The 22,103-nt window shown below is 50.4% G+C and overlaps 1 protein-coding gene across 4 annotated transcripts in view; it reads left to right on the top strand.

Annotated features, from left to right (window-relative positions):
- Window positions 1-22,103, top strand: part of ptpn20 (protein tyrosine phosphatase non-receptor type 20) — a 402,784-nt gene that overhangs the window by 270,239 nt on the left and 110,442 nt on the right. For all 4 annotated transcript variants that reach the window (XM_072491743.1, XM_072491746.1, XM_072491744.1 and 1 more), the window contains 3 exons: window positions 9,426-9,747; window positions 16,154-16,324; window positions 19,770-19,944. In XM_072491743.1, the coding sequence (XP_072347844.1) occupies window positions 9,426-9,747; window positions 16,154-16,324; window positions 19,770-19,944 (668 nt within the window). The remainder of the gene's footprint in view (window positions 1-9,425; window positions 9,748-16,153; window positions 16,325-19,769; window positions 19,945-22,103) is intronic.

Here is a 22,103-nt window from a genome sequence, read left to right on the forward strand (position 1 = left end):
TGCGCCCTCCACACCCACTGCGCCCTCCACACCCACTGCCCCTCCACACCCACTGCACCCTCCACATCCACTGCGCCCTCCACACCCACTGCGCCCTCCGCAACCATTGCGCCTTCCGCACCCACTGCGCCTTCCACACCCACTGCCCCCTCCACACCCACTGCCCCCTCCGCACCCACTGCGCCCTCCACACCCACTGCCCCCTCCACACCCACTGCCCCCTCCACACCCACTGCCCCCTCCGCACCCACTGCCCCTCCACACCCACTGCCCCCTCCACACCCACTGCGCCCTACACACCCACTGACCCCTCCACACCCACTGCCCCCTCCACACCCACTGCCCCCTCCACACCCACTGCCCCCTCCGCACCCACTGCCCCCTCCACACCCACTGCCCCCTCCACACCCACTGCGCCCTCCGCACCCACTGCGCCCTCCGCACCCACTGCGCCCTCCACACCTACTGCACCCTCCACACCCACTGCGCCCTCCACACCCACTGCCCCCTCCACACCCACTGCGCCCTCCACACCCACTGCGCCCTCCACACCCACTGCGCCCTCCACACCCACTGCGCCCTCCACACCCACTGCGCCCTCCGCACCCACTGCGCCCTCCACACCCACTGCGCCCTCCACACCCACATGTACAAATGGCTTAAAATTGAACGCCACACACTAAAAAGGTTTAATTTGCAATTCATTGACAAAATTAACAGTTGACTAATAGTCGGGCACCCTGGCAGCACCCGGATGGTACAACCAGGGTGCCGGGGGCACTGCCAGGGTGGGCCAGGCTGGCAGTGCCAAGGTGCTGAGGTGCCAGGTTGGAGCTGCCAAGGGTCAGACCTGGAAGGGGGGGGGGGGTGGCCTTGCCCATTAGAGGTGGGGTTGAGTAGGGGTTGAGGGCATCACTAGAAGGTTGGGGAGGTGAAGGGGTGGGATGCAGAGATTGGGGCTGTGGGTTCAGCTCGGCAGCAGGAAGTCGAAGTGCGGCCTTGTCGGGGAGAAAAACCCTGAGACCCAAAACACCGGCAGGGTGAATCTCAGAGCTTAGTTTCAACTTAGTTTGAAGCCCACTGATGCCCCCCCTTTTGTCTCATCCGTTCCCTTTGGGACTTTTGCACTGTATGTGTTCTTGAAATCACTCATTTAAAAACCTTTTGTCAAATAGTTCCACGCAATAATCAGTCCTATAAAGGCTTTTATGTTGGATGTGTAACACATTTTCTTTTACCGGGAATCTCGTCATCCTTCTTAAAATGTATAACAATTTCACTAAAATAGTTCGGAAGATTGATAGTACAAATCATGATTAATTAGTTAGTAGGCGTGCTATGACACAATAATCTGCTGACTCCAGGAATTTTCCTCAACGTTGGACACTGTAGTAATGTAACACTGCCTTCGCCAAGCCCCTTCATTGGGCACAGATAGCCAGTAAGAGTCGCATGTTGCACAGGCAACATCTGGGTTTCTCCCTGCGTCATGGTCAATAATCCTTAGTTTAAAAATTGCCGTCCGAGGCAGTCTAACTGGTCATTATTCCAGACGTTGCCTGTGGGATATTGCTGAGATTCAAATTAGACTCGGTCCCTGCCGACCAAAATCAATGTTTCACTTCAGAGTAATCCATTGTTTGCAAAGTGCTTTGGGATGGTTCCTGGGAGAGCCAGAGGTGACGAGAGGAACCATTTTCCTCAGCCAGCTCTCCGCTGAAAGGCACTGACTGAGAGGGCAACATAAGAGAGTCAATCGCAACAGAGCGGCATGGGGCCACGGTGGTTAGCACTGCTGCCTCAGAGCTCCAGGGACCGGGGTTCAATTCCAACCTTGGGTGACTGTCTGTGCGGAGTCTGCACGTTCTCCCCGTGTCTGCGTGGGTTTCCTCCGGGTGCTCCGGTTTCCCCCCACAGTCCAAAGTTGGGCAGTTTAGGTGGCGTGTTCATGATAAATTGCCCCTTAGTGTCCAAAAGGTTAGGTGGGGTTACTTGGTTACGGGGATAAGGTGGAGGCGTGGGACTGAAGTAGGGTGCTCTGTCCAAGTGCCGGTGCAGACTTGATGGGCTGAATGGCCTCCTTCTGCACTGTACGGATTCTAGGTTTCTAACTTTTAAAAGATAATTGGTAATCACTTGAAGGGAAGAATAACAAATTATAGAGATTGGAGCTAATGGATAGCTCGAACAAAGAGCTGTCACAGGGATGATGGACTGAATGGCCTCCTGCTGTGCTATGTCCAATCCAAACATTGTCAACATTATATAATAAGAACAGTTTGCCATTTTTATTTCAACGAAGTAACAGTGACAACCTTAATTCCCCATCCCACCCCTCAGCAAAACTATCCTCTCTCCCTCACCCCCTCCCCTCCTCTCCTAACCCCCCCCCCCCCCCCCCCCCCCCCCCCCCCGCAACAACTGCTGGCCACGAACAGGCCCTTCAAGAAAATGATGAATGGCATCTTCCTGGAATAGAACCTTTCCTCCGACTCTCTCAAGGCATTATTTAATTCACCTTTTCCAATCTCAGGAATTCGGCCAGGTCTCCCAACCATGCCGAGGCGTTGGGCGGTGCCGCCGATCTCCATCTAAGCAGGTCTCGCGTCCGGGCAGCCAAGGAGGTGAATAAAGGCCAAGACATCAACCCTCCTCCCCATGTGGAGTCTGACAACCCAAAGATCGCCACTAGCGGACACGGGATCCCAATGATCTCCGACGTGGTCTCAAAAACCGAACCCAGAACCCAGCTAGTTTGAGGCAGGTCCAGGACATGTGTGATTCGCTGGCCCCCTTGAACAATCCTCCACCCTAAATTGTTGTTCAGTCGAAATTATGGAACTCCCTCCCTAATGGCACTGTGGGTATGTCTGTGTCACATGGATTGTCATGGTTCAAGAAGGTTGCTCACCACCACCTTCTCAAGGGCAATTAGGACAGGGTACCAGATGCTGGACTCTTTTTTTTGCATGCACTTTGGAGATCTCCCAAAATTGCATCCTTTTTCTCTGCTCTTTTGACTGGCATTAAACACGGAAGATCTTGGCAACCACCAATCTTTGATGGGCCTATTTTCTTGAAACCCCAGATGACATTGCCGGTCCCAATCAGAGCGTTTTCCTACTCTTTCCATTAAGAGTGGGCATTGCACTTTTCCAGGAGGTTGTTCATTCACTATCCGAGCAATTTATTAGCCAACCCACACAAAAAGACGGATCAGCCTGAGGGAATATCTTATTATCTTGTGCTTCAGCTGAACCACGTCAATTAGATTTCGCTCTCCATTAGGCAACTGTCATAGAATCTGAAGACCAATCAACTAGGGTTTCCAAAAATGCCTCATACCAGTCTGTGCTCAGTGTTGGGGGATTGGGAGTCGATTTAAAGCAGCTTTAAATCCCCCTATTGTGATTCACACCACAGCACAGTAACACAGTGGTTAGCACAGTTGCTTCACAACTCCAGGGTCCCGGGTTCGATTCCTGACTTGGGTCACTGTCTCTGCGGAGTCTGCACGTTCTCCCCGTGTGTGCGTGGGTTTCCTCCGGGTGCTCCGGTTTCCTCCCACAGTCCAAAGACGTGCTTGTTAGGTGAATTGGCAATTCTGAATTCTCCCTCAGTGGTTAGCACAGTTGCCTTGGGTCACTGTCTGCACGGAGTCTGCACGTTCTCCCCGTGTCTGCGTGGGTTTCCTCCGGGTGCTCCGGTTTCCTCCCACAGTCCAAAGACGTGCAGGTTAGGTGGATTGGCCATGCTAAATTGCCCTTAGTGTCCAAAAAGGTTAGGTGGGGTTATTGGGTTATGGGGATAGGGTGGAGGCGTAGGCTTAAGTAGGGTGCTCTTTCCAAGAGCCGGTGCAGACTCGATGGGCTGAATGGCCTCCTTCTGCACTGCAAATTACATGATCTAAGACTTCAACTGATGTATTTCCCAATATAAATGTTATATTCTCAAATGGTCAGTGAGAAATATGCTGCATCCTCATTCTGTTTGAGAAAGAGAAGTACAGATTAGCTGTGAATAGTTAAATGTGTGGGGTGGGATTTTCCGTCCTGCCGCACCCGTTTTGGGATCCTCCGTCCCGGCAGCCGGCCAATGGGGATTCCCATTGTGGGCACCCCCACTCCCGTCGGGAAATCCGCGGGCGTGAGTGCGCTGCCGCCGCTGCCGAGGATCCCGCCGACGGAGAATCCAGCCCGTGGTTTCTTTTTAAAAAATAAATTTATAGTACCCAATTCATTTCTTCCCAATTAAGGGGCAGTTTAGCGAGGCCAATCCACCTAACCCGGCACATCTGTGGGTTGTGGGGGCGAAACCCACGCAAACACGGGGAGAACGTGCAAACTCCACACGGACAGTGACCCAGAGCCGGGATCGAACCGGGGACCTCGGCGCCGTGAGGCAGCAGTGCTAACAACTGTGCCGCCGTGCTGCCCTCAGCCCGTTGTTTCTTTATTTACTTCCATAGGTTAAAATAGTTAATATGGTAAATGTTACAACCTGCACGTGTCTTACGGCGTAGGGGTGGTTAACTACCCCATGGATCTTGCAGAATATGAGCTCCCTCGACAAGGGAGCGAGGGACCGTGAACAATCCCTGTTTGTGGATAAATAGAGTCGGCCAGTAAGGCAGCGGCTCGAGGAGATCCAGTAGGGAGGCACTGGAACTGTATATAATAGCCATGAAAAATAAAGTTAGCTTTTGTTTCAACAAATCCGGTATGGATTCTCCATGGTCCTTACAAACGTTAAGATCAACATGGCCATGGAGGAAGGAAGGCCAGTACCCTGTTCAGATGCCAAATTTATTTTGTATGCCAATTGGATGTGTTTATCATAGAATTTTTTTTACAGTGCAGAAGGAGGCCATTCGGCCCATCGAGTCTGCACTGGCTCTTGGAAAGAGCACCCTACCCAAGGTCAACACCTCCGCCCTATCCCCATAACCCAGTAACCCCACCCAACACTAAGGGCAATTTTGGACACTAAGGGCAATTTATCATGGCCAATCCACCTAACCCGCACATCTTTGGACTGTGGGAGGAAACCGGAGCACCCGGAGGAAACCCACGCACACACGGGGAGGATGTGCAGACTCCGCACAGACAGTGACCCAAGCCGGAATCGAACCTGGGACCCTGGAGCTGTGAAGCAATTGTGCTATCCACAAGGCTACCGTGCTGCCCGGTATATATGGTGGTCCTGAAGGTTTTTATAATGCCAGCAGATCTCCCATGCCATTGCTCACACGTACATAAAGAGGGTGAGCTATTATATAGTTTTTTGCTAAACTGCAACAACAATCTCTTTTAAAGGCTACCAAATCCATCGTAAAGCAAATATTTGATTCATCCAAGGGGACGATGTAACCTAAACGCTGGGTGATCCATTTAGCTGCCATTTAAGAGACTGCAGATATCAAGGCTCTGGTTCTTTGTGTTGCCGGAGAATGTTTTTGTACTTCACTTTGAAAATAAGTTGAGGGTGACATCTGACGTGTGGCGGAGATATGCATTGGATAGGAAGTAAAGTACTCGTCTTTGTAACATCATCGTGATTTGAGTTAGATAAAGCTCTGGGGGCGAAGGGGATCAAAGTATATGTGGGGGGGGAGGAGGTGGGGATCAAGTTATTGAGTCGAATGATCAGCCATTATCATAATGAATGGCAGAGCAGACTCGAAGGGCCGAATGGCCTCCCCCTGCTCCTATTTTCTATTGGTCCGATTTAACACCCCAAAAAACGGAGTCCCGTTTTGGACGCGTATAGCGGGACATTCGCGGAGAACGACCACGCCATCTAACGGGACTCTTTTTTTTGTTGCTTCGGTTGCAAATGCCCGCTAGGTCCTACTCACCTCATTTCCTGCATTGACAAGCTCACCCGCCCAAATCTGTCACCATCTAGAAGGCCAGGGGCAGCAGACACATGGGAACCCCAGCACCTGGCAAGTTCCCCTCCAAGCCACGCGCCATCCTGACTGGGAAATATGTCGGCCGTTCCATCACTGTCGCAGGGCCAAAATCCGGGAACTCCCTCCCTAACAGCACTGTGGGTGTGCCTACACCTCGGGGACCGCAGCGGTTCAAGAAGGCGGCTCGCCCACCACCTTTTCGAGGGCAGTTGGGGATGGGCAATAAATGCCGACCCAGCCAACGATGCCCACATCCCATAAATGAATTGTTAAAAATATCAAGCCAATCCTGTTGCTCCTTAGTCTCAGGTCCACTCACAGGTACAATATGGTGAGCTTGTTGTGCCTTTCAATTCACTACTTGAGAAATGAAACAGTGTTACAGTCAGCCAGAAGTGTGGCCTCAATTTGCTCAGTCTAGCTCTCTGCCAAACCTCAGATAGCAGATAACCTTAAGGTTTACATTTGAAATGATGCACTGTAACTGTACAATGGCAGATGGAATACAATGTTGACAAATGTGAGGTTATCCATTTTGGTAGGAATAACAGCAAAAGGGATTGTTATTTAAATGATAAAATATTAAAACATGCTGCTGTGCAGAGAGACCTGGGTGTGCTAGTGCATGAGTCGCAAAAAGTTGGTTTACAGGTGCAACAGGTGATTAAGAAGGCAAATGGAGTTTTGTCCTTCATTGGTAAAGGGATGGAGTTTAAGACTAGGGAGGTTATGCTGCAATTGTAACAGGTGTTAGTGAGGCCACACCTGGAGTATTGTGTTCAGTTTTGGTCTCCTTACCTGAGAAAGGATGTACTGGCACTGGAGGGTGTGCAGAGGAGATTCACTAGGTTAATCCCAGAGTTGAGGGGTTTGGATTGTGAGGAGAGGTTGAGGAGACTGGGACTGTACTCGTTGGGGGGATCTTATAGAAACATACAAAATTATGATGGGAATAGATAGGATAGATGCGGGCAGGTTTTTTTCCACTGGCGGGTGAAAGCAGAACTAGGGGGCATAGCCTCAAAATAAGGGGAAGTAGATTTAGGACTGAGTTTAGGAGGAACTTCTTCACCCAAAGGATTGTGAATCTACGGAATTCCTTGCCCAGTGAAGCAGGAGAGGCTCCTTCATTAAACGTTTTTAAGATAAAGATAGATAGCTTCTTGAAGAATAAAGGGATTAAGGGTTATGGTGTTCGGGCCGGAAAGTGGAGCTGAGTCCACGAAAGATCAGCCATGATCTCATTGAATGGCGGAGCAGACTCGAGGGGCCAGATGGCCTACTCCTACTCCTAGTTCTTATGTTCTTAATATGCATAGTATAATGATTTTTTTAAAATTAAGGGGCAATTTAGCGTGGCCAATCCACGTACCCTGCACATCTTTTTGGGTTATGAGGGTGAAATCCATGTAGACTCGGGGAGAATGTGCAAACGCCACACGGACAGTGACCCGGGGCCAGGATCGAACCCAAGTCCTCAGCACCGTGATACAGCAGTGCCAACCACTGTGCCACCATGCCACCCAGATATACACGGTATAATATCTTAACCATAGAGTACCTTTGGCTCCTCCAGAATAGTGGGACAATTAACATTTCTTTCTGATCATTTTTGGACTGATGTTTCTCTCAGCAGCATTTACGATGGACATTTTATCTTGTTGACAGGAGACTTCCCTATGAATCATTTTTACATTTAAAAAATGGTTCAGATCGGGTATCACGTGACAAAAGAGCACATTGGAATTTCAGACTAAGAGATAAGTTTTGGTTAGATGGAGGAATTTCATCCTGGATATTGCGTGTAAATATTACTGAATAAAGTCAGAACTTGGGACATGGTGGAATCCGTGCTCTATGCGACCAGAGACATGCCTCGAGAAATTTAGAGTCTTAAAAACAAAAGTTGTCAATTTGTCTTGCCAATGTTTCATTGACAGCGCTTCATCACGGAGCCTTGTACGATATCAATACATTTAACAGCACTGGATCTGTTGAGTTCACGTCTCGCATTGTTGGTGTCACGGCTAATGAGAAGGTTGATTAGCACCGACAGACCAGCGCTCCAGTTTATTTCAGTCTGAGTGATTTGATAATATATCCATTTCAGTTGGGACAAGTTTGTTACACTTTCTCCCGGGCATTTTTATGTGCCCTTTCTTTCAAGAACTGCTCCCTTGCAGGTGATTGCATATATTAGATCGTTTGGAGACTTGGGCGGAGAGATGGCAGATGGAGTTTAATCCGGACAAATGTGAGGTAATGCATTTTGGAAGGTCTAATACAGATAGGGAATATACAGTGAATGGTAGAACCCTCAAGAGTATTGACAGTCAGAGAGATCTAGGTATACAGGTCCCCAGGTCACTGAAAGGGGTAACACAGGTGGAGAAGGTAGTCAAGAAGGCATACGGCATGCTTGCCTTCATTGGCCGGGGCATTGAGTATAAAGATTGGCAAGTCATGTTGCAGCTGTATAGAACCTTAGTTAGGCCACACTTGGATTATAGTGTTCAATTCTGGTTACCACAGTACCAGAAGGATGTGGAGGCTTTAGAGAGGGTGCAGAAGAGATTTACCAGGACGTTGCCTGGTATGGAGGGCATTAGCTATGAGGAGAGGTTGAATAAACTTTGTTTGTTCTCGCTGGAACGAAGGAGGTTGAGGGGCGACCTGATAGATAGGGGGCGACTTTTCTTTGTTCTTGTTCTTTGTACGTTGACACTCACCCCTAAGTTTGAATCATTAAGATGGATTGGGAATTGTCTGAGGGAAGACAAAGACATATGATGCGTGGCAAGGCGGTAGAAGCTGCGGGACACCTTAACTTCAATCAAAGTACAGACGGAACGCAACTGGAAGCTGACTGACTCACGAGCAGCTTTCTGTTCATGTAACTTAACACAACCATTTACAGGGAGCAGGTAGACAAGTAAAGGATACACAAAACACCTTCAGTGTTAGCATTGTACATAGTTTAGCAAATACTCAGTCGAGACAGGAATTAAAAAGTTGCTCCCATTGTCAGTTTATCACTGCTGAAATATTGCCTGGAAGCTTTGTACTGATGAATATTAATTGCCAGTCTCACTGGCAATGAAAATGTCATTATTCTAGCTGTAGAATAATGTCTTGCTTGAGGTTAAGGCTGAAACACATATAGTCAGAACAATGATAAAAGAACTGAGCACTACATCTTATCTGTGCTGTATCTGACATCTGACTGTTGTGGCCAAGTAGTTGATGACAGATTTTAATTCCCGAGTGTTTTTCTAACTATTATTCACTTCAGTGAACAAAAATACATAATTAAATCCAATTTTAAAAATGGGTTTTGTTGCACATCATGGCCTGGACTTGCAGTTCCATCAAGTCATTGCTTTGCGGGGTCTCACATCCAATCTCAATGAAAAAGCTGCTCTTTCTTGGTGTGATCGATTGTGTTGGGACTTCACTGCATTAGAGTGTGGAACACTTTACTAACTTCATAACGTATTATTCTAATCCTCAGCCTCCTGTGCAGTGTGGCCGAAGAAAGTGACCCGAGGTCATCGGCCTGCTTTTACAAGCCTGAAATATCGTCGCCGACGCCAGTGGATGAGGAGTACCTGACCATAAGCTCCACATCGGCCTCCTCGCGGTGCGACAGCCCTGACTCTCAATCGCCGAACGCCGTTATCCCGCAGCCGCACTTCTTGGTGCCTTACCCCGGGCCTTCAGGCCCAGTGGAGAAAGTCAAAACCGAATGGGACGATCTCGAGGAGATAGGCCATGAGGTGGAAGGACAAGCGGGAGCAAGGAATGAAGATGACGAGGAAGAGTGTCCGAACTTAGTAAGTGTGGCACGAGGCGGTTCTGTAAAACGGTAGAGGTTTTACATAGCCCCCCACCCCCCTCCGCACAATAGCTCACTTGCAGCTCCCGCCCTAGTGCTTTTGTGAACGCCTATGCATCGGCAACGAGTGAACTGAGCTTTGCTTGTGCCTTTTCGTTGCAACCTCGATTGACGACGCACTGAACACTTTTGTCAGCCATGGCACAGATGTTCTCTTCCACATTGCCGATATAAAGGCTGCACTGCCAAAGTTGATGGTCATTCTTTTCAAGGACTTTTTGTTAATGTCAGTGTTACTGGAATAACATCGGAGCCTTCAGTAGAAAATAGCTTCATGTGACAATACAATTTCAGAGAGATCGGAGTTTGTAAATAAATTTAAATAAGGAACAGAGCACTAAGACAATTTTAAAAAACTTTAATCCCATTGGATTAGGGAACCGTAATTTTTAAAAATTCTATTAATTTTCCTTCAGTAAATATTTGCACGCTGCCATTGGAGCACGAAGCTTATGGACAGTCTGCACGTAGCGCTTGAAAAATTACATTAGCATTGCCCCCCACACGGTGTGTTCTGGGCGCCAAAGGTGACAAGCATTGTCCAGCAATGGGATCTTCGCCTCCTGCCAAGGTCAACCCCCCTCCACTATAGCCCGAAGAGGGTCTTGTGCAATATGATGGCCTGCTGCGTCCTATACAACATCACGCAGCAGAGGGGGACACGCTGGAGGAAGAGGAGGAGGAACATCAGGCCTCATCGGATGAAGGGGAGGGCCTGGCACCAGAGCAGGCACAGAAGGCCGCCCAACGTGCGCGCCAGGTCCGCCCCACGCGGGACAATCTCGTCACCTCCAGGTTCGCCAGCTAGGGAACCTGTTCACCGGCAACCCAAACTCCCTGTCCCACCTCCCCATAGCCACTCACATCCTCCCCCGTCCCACCTCCCCATACACCATCCCCCCCTCTCCTGTCCCCCTCCGAGGTTCCCACCAGGATTGCCACAGGGGGCTGGCCCTGGGTTGGCAGTCTCAGCAGGTCTTGTCCACGGCACGGAGGGTGATGGCGCCGCGCTGTGAGTTGAGCTCTGGCGCTGCTCACCATTTGTCAAACCCTGACTCCTGCTGTCGGTATCACATTGACAGGCCCGTTTTCCCTCGCGGGTGGGAGGGTGGCAGGTATGGGTAGGCTGTCCTACATGGCACATCCATGTTCCCTGCCACCTCAGAGGATGCCCACAGGTGGAAAATTCAATTATCCTGGGGGCCCTACCCCATGCCGCCTTCCAACGCCCACACAACCGTCACTGGCTCACCCCCGACACCCAGCCCAGCCCGTGCCTCACACCATTCGGTCAGAGCCCGGTCGTAATGTTTGTGAAAATCGTGACTATATACAATTGTTGCGCCCTGACTCCTACTTCTAACCTTAACTAGTGCCTAACTTGCGTTCCCTACTGCTCCTTCTTGATGTGACCCCAGACAGCAGGTCAGACGTGCAGGAGGCTGGCTGCGTCTCTCGTCCTCTGACCTGAAAGTATCTTTGTCAGCCGTCCTCTGGCGGGCCTGGACCTGGATGTGCCAGGCCGAGTTCTGGGTGTCCCGGGTGATGAGGTGCCACCCTGTTCTGCCCGCTGCCCATCAGATGTGCCAGTGTCAGGTGGAGGGAAGTCAGAAGCGCTGAGCTGTTCCAGCACCTCCCATGCGGGCGTCACTGGCATGGGCCCACATTGCATCCTCCTCCCTCGGGGTGCCCCCTGAGATGGAGGTAAGGCCGGAGGCTCCGCCATCACCTGGCGCTGCCAGTCCTGGAGGCCCGCTCTCATCTAAACTGGGGTTCCGATGCCCACAGACATGAAGCACGGAGACTAGAACACATCCCTCAGCGAGTGTGAAATGTCCCTCTGCACCTCGGCCATGGCCCCTCTGTGACTGGCCCAGGTTAGTCCACGCTCTCGACGACCTCGGCCATGACCCTTTGTGACTGGGCCACGCACTGGAGCGCCGCAGCAATGTCCGGGTGGGCCTGATACACGGCTGCCTGCGACTGCACTCCCCCTGTCCTGAGCCTCAGCCATCGACCACACAGCGTGCCTCAAGGCTTGACCGTCTTCCGCCATGGCCTCGGCTTTCTCACCCAAGGCTTCCACCACAGACGCGCGCCGTTCAGTGTTCGGCCCGGGTGCCACGCATTGTCAGCACCATTGTCGGCTGGACTCCTCCAACTGCGCCCGCAGGCGCTGGAGCGTTGCTGGCACCCGCTCCTGTCGACACTGGATCGTTCCTTCCAGAAGCTCCAAACCTGTCTGGGCTACAGCTAATTCCTGGGATCGGGGGGGCCTTCCGACTGCCTGTTCCCGTGGGCGTCCATACCCCCGCCTACTCTGAAATGGAGAATTTCGCCCATTATAATATTCCATCAAAGAATGTTTGAATGTGCCTCTCACTGGTTATATTATTTTAAACAATCAGACTGCTCCATTTAAGCAACTGGAGATAACATAAGTAGGTTTTAGAGACCGACCGAGGTGCAAAGCTCTGTAGCGTTTGCAATCAGCAGCTGCTAAGGATGTCTTGGCTTTCACACATCTCCTCAAAGCCAGCTGGTGATGAGATACCCCTCTAATCCCCCTACCCTGCCCCTCCCGCTTTGCCGAAGGGGCTTCTTAATCAGCAGCAGGTTAGTGCCCCCAGGTGGGGCAAGGCTGCTGTCATTCAAAGCTTGTGCAAAGTCTGTATAAAAGCCTCCTCTGCTCTAACGTCTTAAAGCATTAGGGCAATTAAAAATAATACTGTGATAAATTGGGCAACTGTTCAAGGAAAGTGGTAACAGACTCTGTGAAGTTCAGCACAATGGATCAGATGTGAGCAAGGAGGAGTCATTAATCATTATCTGTGAAAATAAGATTGTTTCATTCATAATTCATTTTGTTCTGATTGAAACGGTATTAAATTTATATTAAATTGAGTCCATGATTGATCTGTTTTGCATTGCGACTGAATTTGATAGTGACTGATTTGATTTTACATTTTGGTATTTCCCTATAGCATAATGAATAGCTTTATAATTATTATTCCATATTGACTTTTCACCTGATATTGTTCAAATGAATCCTGACTGGTTCATTGTGTAGGATGGAAAGACGCTAGATTCAGTTCCGAGTTCACAATGCGTTGCCTATGTTTAGATTTATATGCCTTCTGCCATTTGCCTTCTTTATATGAACTTTCCTGTTGGTACAGGTAGCCGGCAGTTTTGCTTCCACGGCTATTGGCCGCCTTGGGTACCTGATCCAATTAGGGGTGTATTATTGCGAGCTACTGTGACCAAATTATTTCCCATGTAGAGCATCACAGCTAAGCATGATCCATTCATTATAAATCATATTTTCTAACACACATGCACAAACACACACATACACACATACACACATGTGCATACAAATACATGCACACACACACACACATATACATACATGCACATGCTCGTGTGCACATACACGCATGCGCACAATGGTGCACGGACTCACATGCGCACTCACGCACACAGGCAAATGCTCACACGTGTATGCGAGCCCACACAAATAAGCACTCACACATTTGCACATACACACATGCACATGCTCACATGCATACAGATACACATATGCGCACACATACGCATGCACACACACGCATGCGCACACAGCCACATGCACGCGCCCCCCCCCCTCCCACACACACACATATTTTGAATGGGTTACATTTGGACCTGGACAGGCCAGGCCAGGAGATGGTGGTCAGAAGGAGACACGCCGGTGGATTTTTCTCCTTCCAGGTTCCAGAGGCACCGAACCTAAATTGTAGCCATTCCATGATAATACTGAAATCAACAGGCCAGGAAAATGGGAGGTCAGAGCTGCCTGGCCCGTACGGCTCTGCAGCTTCACAGCGAAAACCATTCCACTTTGGACCCTTTGGAGCTTGTTTGATCTCTTACCCTAGCTCTGAACCTTGCATTGAACCTCTGGTTGGGAAGGTGTTCCTGAAACCTGCTCCGCCAACACAGCTCTGTGCGCCGCGAATGGGAGTTAGACAATATCAGCCTGAGGTCTTTTATTGTTCTCATTTCCCCTCTGCCTGGGCCGCTCGTTGAGGCCCCTCTGCCTGAACGCCTGACTCAGATGTGCAACGTGCAGGTGGCGATTAGGTAGGGTCATTTAGCGTCTCATGTCCCATGGCTTTACGGTTCAAGGGGCTGGAAGACTTCAGCACTTTTGATGCAGAACTGCCTTAATTGAATGACGTTTCCTGTAGCAACCACTTTCAGAGTGGCACATCAGCGGGTGCTTGCGACCAGGAAGAGGAAGACAGCTGGCGGTGTTGGAGGTCTGACGGCAGGTGGGTAAAAGGTCAGTCGAAATGATTAAGAGGCAGTTTCTAAAATGGGCGCCTGGCCTGGCTGGTTTCCATGGCAATGAGAATAACACCCATTTGCCCTTTTCTCTTTCCAGATGTTGTCCGGTGTATTTCCAGGGGTCTGTGGTTTTGTTTTCTCCTCTGTGCATGTTGCCTGCTGACCTCACTCCGCTGTCGCAGCAAGTATAACATTCAGAACCTCCTTCAACATGGTGGCACAGTGGTCAGCACTGCTGCCTCGCCGTGCCGAGGACCCGGGTTCGATCCCGGCCCTGGGTCGCTGTCCGTGTGGAGTTTGCACGTTCTCCCCGTGTCTGCGTGGGTCTCGCCCCCACAACCCAAAGATGTGCAGGGTAGGTGGATTGGCCACCCTAAATTGCCCCTTAATTGGAAAAAAATAATAATTGGGTACTCTAAATTTATTTTAAAAAGAACCTCCTTCAAGGATATCAGGCAGCGTCCTACATAAAGTCAAGCTGATATTGAAGGACTTAGCCTTGACTTTGCACCAGTTGCATTTACGCTGAGCTCAATATTAACCACAACAACTTGCATTTATGTAGTACCTTTAATGTCATAGACCGCACCCCCCCCCCCAACCCCGCCAGAAAATTTCAGAGACGGGTAATCAAGTAAAATTTCATACCCAGACATGCACCGTGGCCCAGTGGTTAGCACTGCTGCTGCACAGCGCCAGGGACTGGGTTCAATTCCGGCCTTGGGTGACTGTCTATGTGGAGTTTGTACGTTCTCCCCGTGTGTGCGTGGGTTTCCTCCGGGTGCTCCGGTTTCCTCCCACAGTCCAAAGATGTGCAGGTTAGGTTAATTGGCCACGCTAAATTGTCCCTTAGTACCAAAAGGTTAGGTAGGGTTTGGGGATAGGGTGGGGTGAATGGGTGCTCTTTCAGAGGGTCGGTGCAGACACAATGGGCTGAATGGTCTCCTTCTGCACCGTGTGATTTCTATGTAAGGAGATATTGGGCACAGGTGAAAAAGAGGCAGGTATGAAGGAGTTCCTGAAAGGAGGCAACTGTTTCAAGGAGGAGCTTCCGGGGTTCGGGGACCAGACTGCTGAAGGCATGGTCGTCAGTGATGGAGCGACGAGGATTGGTAGACCATACACCGCAGTGTGGCTGGCAGAGCAGTACGGACCAGGAGTCTGAATTACAAGAGAGAAGGTTTGGAATTCTACAGCATTTTCTGCAGCCTTCTGACATTCCAAAGCGCTTTGCAGCCAATGAAGAACTTCCTTAAATTATCGCCACTGTACCAATGTAGAAAATTTCTGCTCACCCATCCTTTGACATCAGTTCAATGTGTGGAATAAACTTTACACAAGTTATAGAATAGAACCAGGGAAAGGCTACAGTGCAGAAGAAGGCTATTCGGCCCATCGCCTTCGTGCTGTCTGTCTGCAAGAGAAAACTCGTGTAGTCCCGCTCTCCTGCCTTTTAGCCTTTCTCTTCAGAAAATTATCCAATTCACTTTTGAAACCCCGATTAATCCTGCCTCCGCCACACTCTCAGGCAGTGCTCTTCATGATTCTAATGCTTTGTCAATCATCTGAAATCCATGTGCTGGCTCACGATCCTTCTGCCAATCGGATCAGTTCCTCCCTCGCCGGTCTGCCTAGATCCTTCATGATTTTGAACGCCTCTATTAAATCTCTGTTTCACCATCACTTCTCCAAGGAGAATAGTCCGCAGCTTGTCCAATCTATCCATGCCTCTGAAGCACCTCATCCCTGGAATCTTTCCCATGAATCTTTGCTGCACCCTCTCTAATGCCTTCACACCCGGCCTACAAATTCACAGCTTCCAGTGGGAGGAAGCGGAAATGATCCGCTTTCAAAGACAGGTAAGTTGATGGGAGACTAAACATTCCCAATGAGCTGCAACTTAACTTTGCAGTGTGATTGCGAGAGAGATGGAGAGAGTGTGAGAGAGGGACAGAGAGAGGAAACACATGTTGCATTCATTGTTGTTATCGCCTCCGATCTTTCCTCTTCAGCCCATAATACGGGAATATGAGATGTTTGTAACCCTGAAGAAGAACAAGAAGGGAAGCCTAGGGTTCACCATAGTGCGCAGTAAACTGGACAACTGCTATTACATCCGTGACGTGCTGGATAACCCTGCCAAGGCTGACGGAAGACTAAGAGCAGGAGACAGACTCATAACGGTAAATAAATTAGCAAAACAAAATTGGTTTATGTATCTGGTTATCTTATGTGCCAAACCAGCAGCACCTCACAGTGATGGTACTGGTTTGGGGGTGGGTCTATCTTAGTCGGCTGGACGGCTGGTGTGCGATGCAGAGCGTGGCCAGCAGTGCGGGTCCAATTCCCGCACCGGCTGACGTAATCCACGAAGGCCCCACCTTGCCCATCGCTTGAACTGTGGTGACCCTCGAGTTAAATCGGCGCCAGTCTGCACTCAACGGGAAAAGCAGCGTCTGGCCCCCGGGGCATTTTTGAAAATATCAGGATTGGGCCTTCAATCTGGGTTTGTCCACACTTACCTCAGTTCCACTCTTCTTGTTGACTAATGTGTTGGGTCATGTCCCTGAGTCCATTGCTCCCAATGTGTACTACAGCAGGGACTCCTGTGATAGCACATTTATATGCACAAGTGTGCAGCCACCCTTTAACACTGGGAGTACTTTGAAGAGGAGGAAAGTATTCAGCAGTGAGGTTGAGGGGTGGGATTGAATTAATTGAGTGGTGGCATGGTATTGGGGAATAGTTCAATGGCAAAATAGATGGGAATAGTTCAGTGAAGAAAGGAAATGAGCAGAAATAAGACGGGGAACATGAATGGTAATAGAGGGACGAGAACGTGGAGGAAAATGGAGGGGAATGGAAAGGGAAGATGTTGGAAAAGGTGGAAGGCATGGATTGAAGAGATTTTCCCAGCACTGGTGGAGGGTGAGCGGTGTGAGAGAGCTCCAGTATTAACAGGGATGGACAGGGTTAAAGTATGACAGCATTTGATCTGGATGGAGGGAAGTATTCCTGGATGCCTGAAGCTGAGGGACAGAAGACGAGGTTCCCTCAGGAGGAAGAGTCCCAGTAGAAACTGGGAAGGTTGGAAAAGCAGCGATTCTCTCTTTGAAATGGTGAGGAGATGGATGGGGTACAGTGTGTGTGTGGGTGGGGAGTTGGATGGTACAGTGTGTGTGCGGGTGGGGAGTGGGATGGGGTGCAGTGTGGGTGGGGTGGGGAGTGGGATGGGGTACAGTGTGTGTAGAGGGGGTGTTGGATGGGGTACAGTGTGTGTGAGGGTGGGGAGTGGGATGGGGTATAGTGTGTGTGTGGGGGTGGGGAGTTGGATGTTGTACAGTGTGTGTGTGAGGGTGGGGAGTGGGATGGGGTACAGTGTGTGTGTGAGAATGAGGAGTTGGATGGGGTACAGTGTGTGTGTGAGGGTGTGGAGTGGGATGGGGTACAGTGTGTGTGTGAGAGTGGGGAGTTGGATGGGGTACAGTGGGTGTGTGAGGGTGGGGAGTTGGATGGGGTACAGTGTGTGTGTGAGGGTGGGGAGTGGGATGGGGTACAGTGTGTGTGGGGGTGGGGAGTTGGATGGAGTACAATGTGTGTGTGAGGGTGGGAAGTTGGATGGGGTACAGTGTGTGTGAGGGTGGGGAGTTGGATGGGGTAGTGTGTGTGAGGGTGGGGAGTGGGATGGGGTGCATTGTGTGTGAGGGTGGGGAGTGGGATGGGGTACAGTGTGTGTGAGGGTGGGGAGTGGGATGGGGCACAGTGTGTGTGAGGGTGGGGAGTTGGATGGGGTACAGTGTGTGAGGGTGGGGAGTTGGATGGGGTACAGTGTGTGTGTGAGGGTGGGGAGTTGGAAGGGGTACAGTGTGTGTGTGAGGTTGGGGAGTTGGAAGGGGTACAGTGTGTGTGTGAGGGTGGGGAGTTGGAAGGGGTACAGAGTGTGTGAGGGTGGGGAGTTGGAAGGGGTACAGTGTGTGTGTGAGGGTGGGGAGTTGGAAGGGGTACAGTGTGTGTGTGAGGGTGGGGAGTTGGAAGGGGTACAGTGTGTGTGTGAGGGTGGGGAGTTGGAAGGGGTACAGTGTGTGTGTGTGAGGGTGGGGAGTTGGAAGGGGTACAGTGTGTGTGTGAGGGTGGGGAGTTGGATGGGGTACAGTGTGTGTGTGAGGGTGGGAAGTTGGAAGGGGTACAGTGTGTGTGAGGGTGGGGAGTTGGAAGGGGTACAGTGTGTGTGAGGGTGGGGAGTGGGATGGGGTACAGTGTGTGTGAGGGTGGGGAGTGGGATGGGGTACAGTGTGTGTGAGGGTGGGGAGTTGGAAGGGGTACAGTGTGTGTGTGAGGGTGGGGAGTTGGATGGGGTACAGTGTGTGTGTGGGTGGGGAGTGGGATGGGGTACAGTATTCCTGATATTTGAGACTGAAGTTGGAAATATCTCTTTGTGAAACAGAACAGGAATTGTGGAGTGTGCAGATGTGGATGAATGACTGGAACTAGGTGATCCGAGTGAGATTAGACTGACTAACTTCATGATTGATATATGGACGCAATTTTTGCTAAGTTGTAGTTTCCCTGTAAACTATTCGGGGTAGATTATATGTCCTCTATTATACTTCCAGACCCACTCATAATTTTATAAAGTGCAGGATCCAAGTGTTGAATCCAGACAGTGCAGAGAAACCATTCGGCCCATCGAGCCTGATCCGATCCTCTGAAAGAGCACCCTATCCAGAGTCCGGCCCCCCCATCCCCGTGACCCAACCTTTCTTTTGGACGTTAAGGGGCAATTTGGCACGGCCAATCCACACTAACCTGCACATCTTTGGCCTGTGGGAGGAAACTGGAGCACCCGGAGGAATCCCACACTGACACGGGGAGAACGTGCAGACTCCGCACAGACAGTCACCCGAGGAGGGGATTGAACCCGGGACCCTGGCGCTGTGAGGCAGCGGTGCTAACCACTGTGCCACCGTGCCCGCCCATCTACTTTCTGGATGTTTGCATCCATAGTATCGGCTGTCATTGTGCAGGAAAGTGTTATGAAAAAAATCCCTTCTCTTCATTACTCTGTAATCTGGCTCATTTCTGAATTGCATTACAGAACTGAAGATAATACAAAGTGGGTCAATGATCCTTGGGAATTTGATTTAGCGGAGAGTCAGGCCATGAGTTGGATTCTCCAGTCCGGTTCGCTGGAAGCGGAAATCTCTGCTTCTGCCGCTTGTCGATGGGAATTCCCATTGAAGTCACCCCATGCCGCCGGGAAGCCCCTGGGCGGGGGTGTGTGGCCAGTGGGACCTGAGACCGCCCCCACCCCCCCCCCCCCCACCCCGAGCTTATTCCTCCAGTTATTCAGGTCATGACTGACAAATAGTTGAACTGATTGGCTGAGGAACAGAAAGCAGCGTGTCGGGTCGTCATTCCTTCTGGGGACCAGGGGCTTGAGCACATTGTCCAGGCTGACACTTTGGTGCGGCGCTGAGAGAATGCTGCACTGCCGACGGTGCTGTCTTTCAGGTGAAATGTCGAACTGAGGTAGGCCTGAGATTGGGCCTCCGAAATACCGGCCTCGGATAAAAGGGAAAAATGACATGAATGAATGGCATGTAACCTAACTTGTCCGTTCTCGTGCAGGTAAACGACTTTGATGTCACAAACATATCACACGAGAACGCCATTAACTTGCTGCGATCTGCTCCTGTCAAACTGACCCTCATGGTAGGACGGGCTGCCCAGAACCTACTTCCGGCTCTACCTCTGGAAAAGATCCCTGATGTCATCCTACTGAAAGGCCCAAGTGGACAGTTAGGTATGTGGCAGAGCGTGTTGTCAAGAGCATTTTGATTGCCATTTGAAGTGGGCCCACCCTGTACTTGGACCTGGGTTGATATTTAAAATTTATTTTTGCCCCCTTCCGCCACCCCTGGGATTATTCTTTACAACTGAGATATGATGCTATTTTTATCTAAAACAAATATATGTTGACCCCGTTGTAAAATCTGGGCGGAGGTTGGGAAGATTTTGTACGGAAAGATAAAGACTTTGGAAAATTCTATAAAATAATCCCGCGATAGTCTAAGACACAGTCGGCCCCCTTGGCAAATTACTGTTGGGAAATATGGGTCTGCAGTGAGAAGCTTATTTAAAGGGGCAGCACGGCAGCATTGTGGATAGCACAATTGCTTCACAGTTCCAGGGTCCCAGGGTCGATTCCGGCTTGGGTCACTGTCTGTGCGGAGTCTGCACGTCCTCCCCGTGTGTGCGTGGGTTTCCTCCGGGTGCTCCGGTTTCCTCCCACAGTCCAAAGATGTGCAGGTTAGGTGGATTGACCGTGATAAATTGCCCTTTGTGTCCAAAATTGCCCTTAGTGTTGGGTGGGGTTGCTGGGTTATGGGGAGAGGGTGGAGGTGTGGGCTTGTGTAGGGTGCTCTTTCCAAGAGCCGGTGCAGACTCGATGGGCCGATTGGCCTCCTTCTGCACTGTAAATTCTATGAAAAGGGTGCCTGGTGCCTGAGTGCCAGGTTGCCTGTGCCAGGGATCAGGCCTCGGGGTGCCCTGCCCTTAAGGGGAGGGATGAGGGAGAAGGATTCGAGGACCCTCTAATGGGTAGGTTGGGGCTTTGAGGGGGTCCGGAGGGGGGGTCGTGAAATCATGTCGGCATTTAAAAATGGTGACCTGATCCCTTCCTGTACTGACGAGCTGAACTCGTCAGTGCAGGAAATGAGGTAAGTGCGGCCTGGGTGGGACTTTCCTCACCGAGGCCAAGAAACAGATTCCCCTTAGATGGCGAGCTCGTCCTCGGTGCTACAGGCTCTCAGAAACACCCCTCTATACAGACCCTGTTTTCTGGAGGTCAAACCACGCCCTAAAACCTTGGCTGAGGATAACGGCCTCCACATGGAAGACATCACAAGGCACCGGGCAACATGACCAAAGCAGTCTTTTCAATCTCTTTTCAACATTTCCTAATGAGCAAAGCTGTGCCTCAGAAAGTCGTCAGATTCATCGAATCTACAGTGCAGAAGGAGGCCATTCGGCCCATCGAGTCTGCACCAACCTTTGGAAAGAGCACCCTACCCAAGCCCACACCTCCACTCCAACCCCATAACCCAGTAACCCCACCCATTCTTTCTTGAGGAAAGTCCGTGAGTGATATTGTACATACACATTATTTTCTTGATTATTTTAAAAGCTTTATACTTTCCTTTGGATCTGATGGAATGAGAACAGCAACTGTTATTTTGATGATTCCATTTGATGTTTCAGTACCATAGTCAGATCTAGCGGGCTTGGTTATTTTGTTTGAGAATGCTAGAGTGGCAGGACACGCCCGACAATGCAGGGATGGCGCTGGGGTTGAAAAGAGCAGGGAAGATCAGGCAAAGGGAGGGGGAGAGTGTCTTAGTGATCCCAATTTTCGGCTCGGGGCTCTTTTCCTCCTGCTTTCTCACGTTCGGCACCAGTGCGACTGGAAGCGCGGTCCTGCCACCATTTTCCAGCTTGGCAATTCCTTGTGAAAACTGGGGAAAGGCCTGTGGAGCCACAATTCGAGCCCAGCCTGGACATCCTGCCAGTCCTGCCCTCTACACTGGCCAAGTCTGCCTTTGAGTTGGAAATTGTGAATTCCAATGGAAATCCTGGCGATGCTTGTCCATTTGCACTGAGGGCCACAAGGCCATAGAATTCACACATGGGTGGGGGACTTCAATATTCGTCACCAAGAATAGCTCGGGAGCTCCACTACTGACTGAGCTGGTTGGGTCCTGATGCACCCAAAATGAGGGGACCAGTAAGAGGGAAAACGTACTTGACCTTGTCTTTACCAACGTACTTGTCATGGTGTGAGGATGGGCACGTTTGGCATCTTCAAAGATGATTTGAGGACATCTCTAATAACTATTTGCAAGCCAATCAGTGGAAGCAAGGTGCGATAGAAAGCTTTGCGATCCCACAACCAACAGATCAGAT

This window comes from Scyliorhinus torazame, chromosome 28, assembly GCF_047496885.1.
Source record: "Scyliorhinus torazame isolate Kashiwa2021f chromosome 28, sScyTor2.1, whole genome shotgun sequence".
In the NCBI taxonomy this organism is placed as follows: Eukaryota; Metazoa; Chordata; class Chondrichthyes; order Carcharhiniformes; family Scyliorhinidae; genus Scyliorhinus; species Scyliorhinus torazame.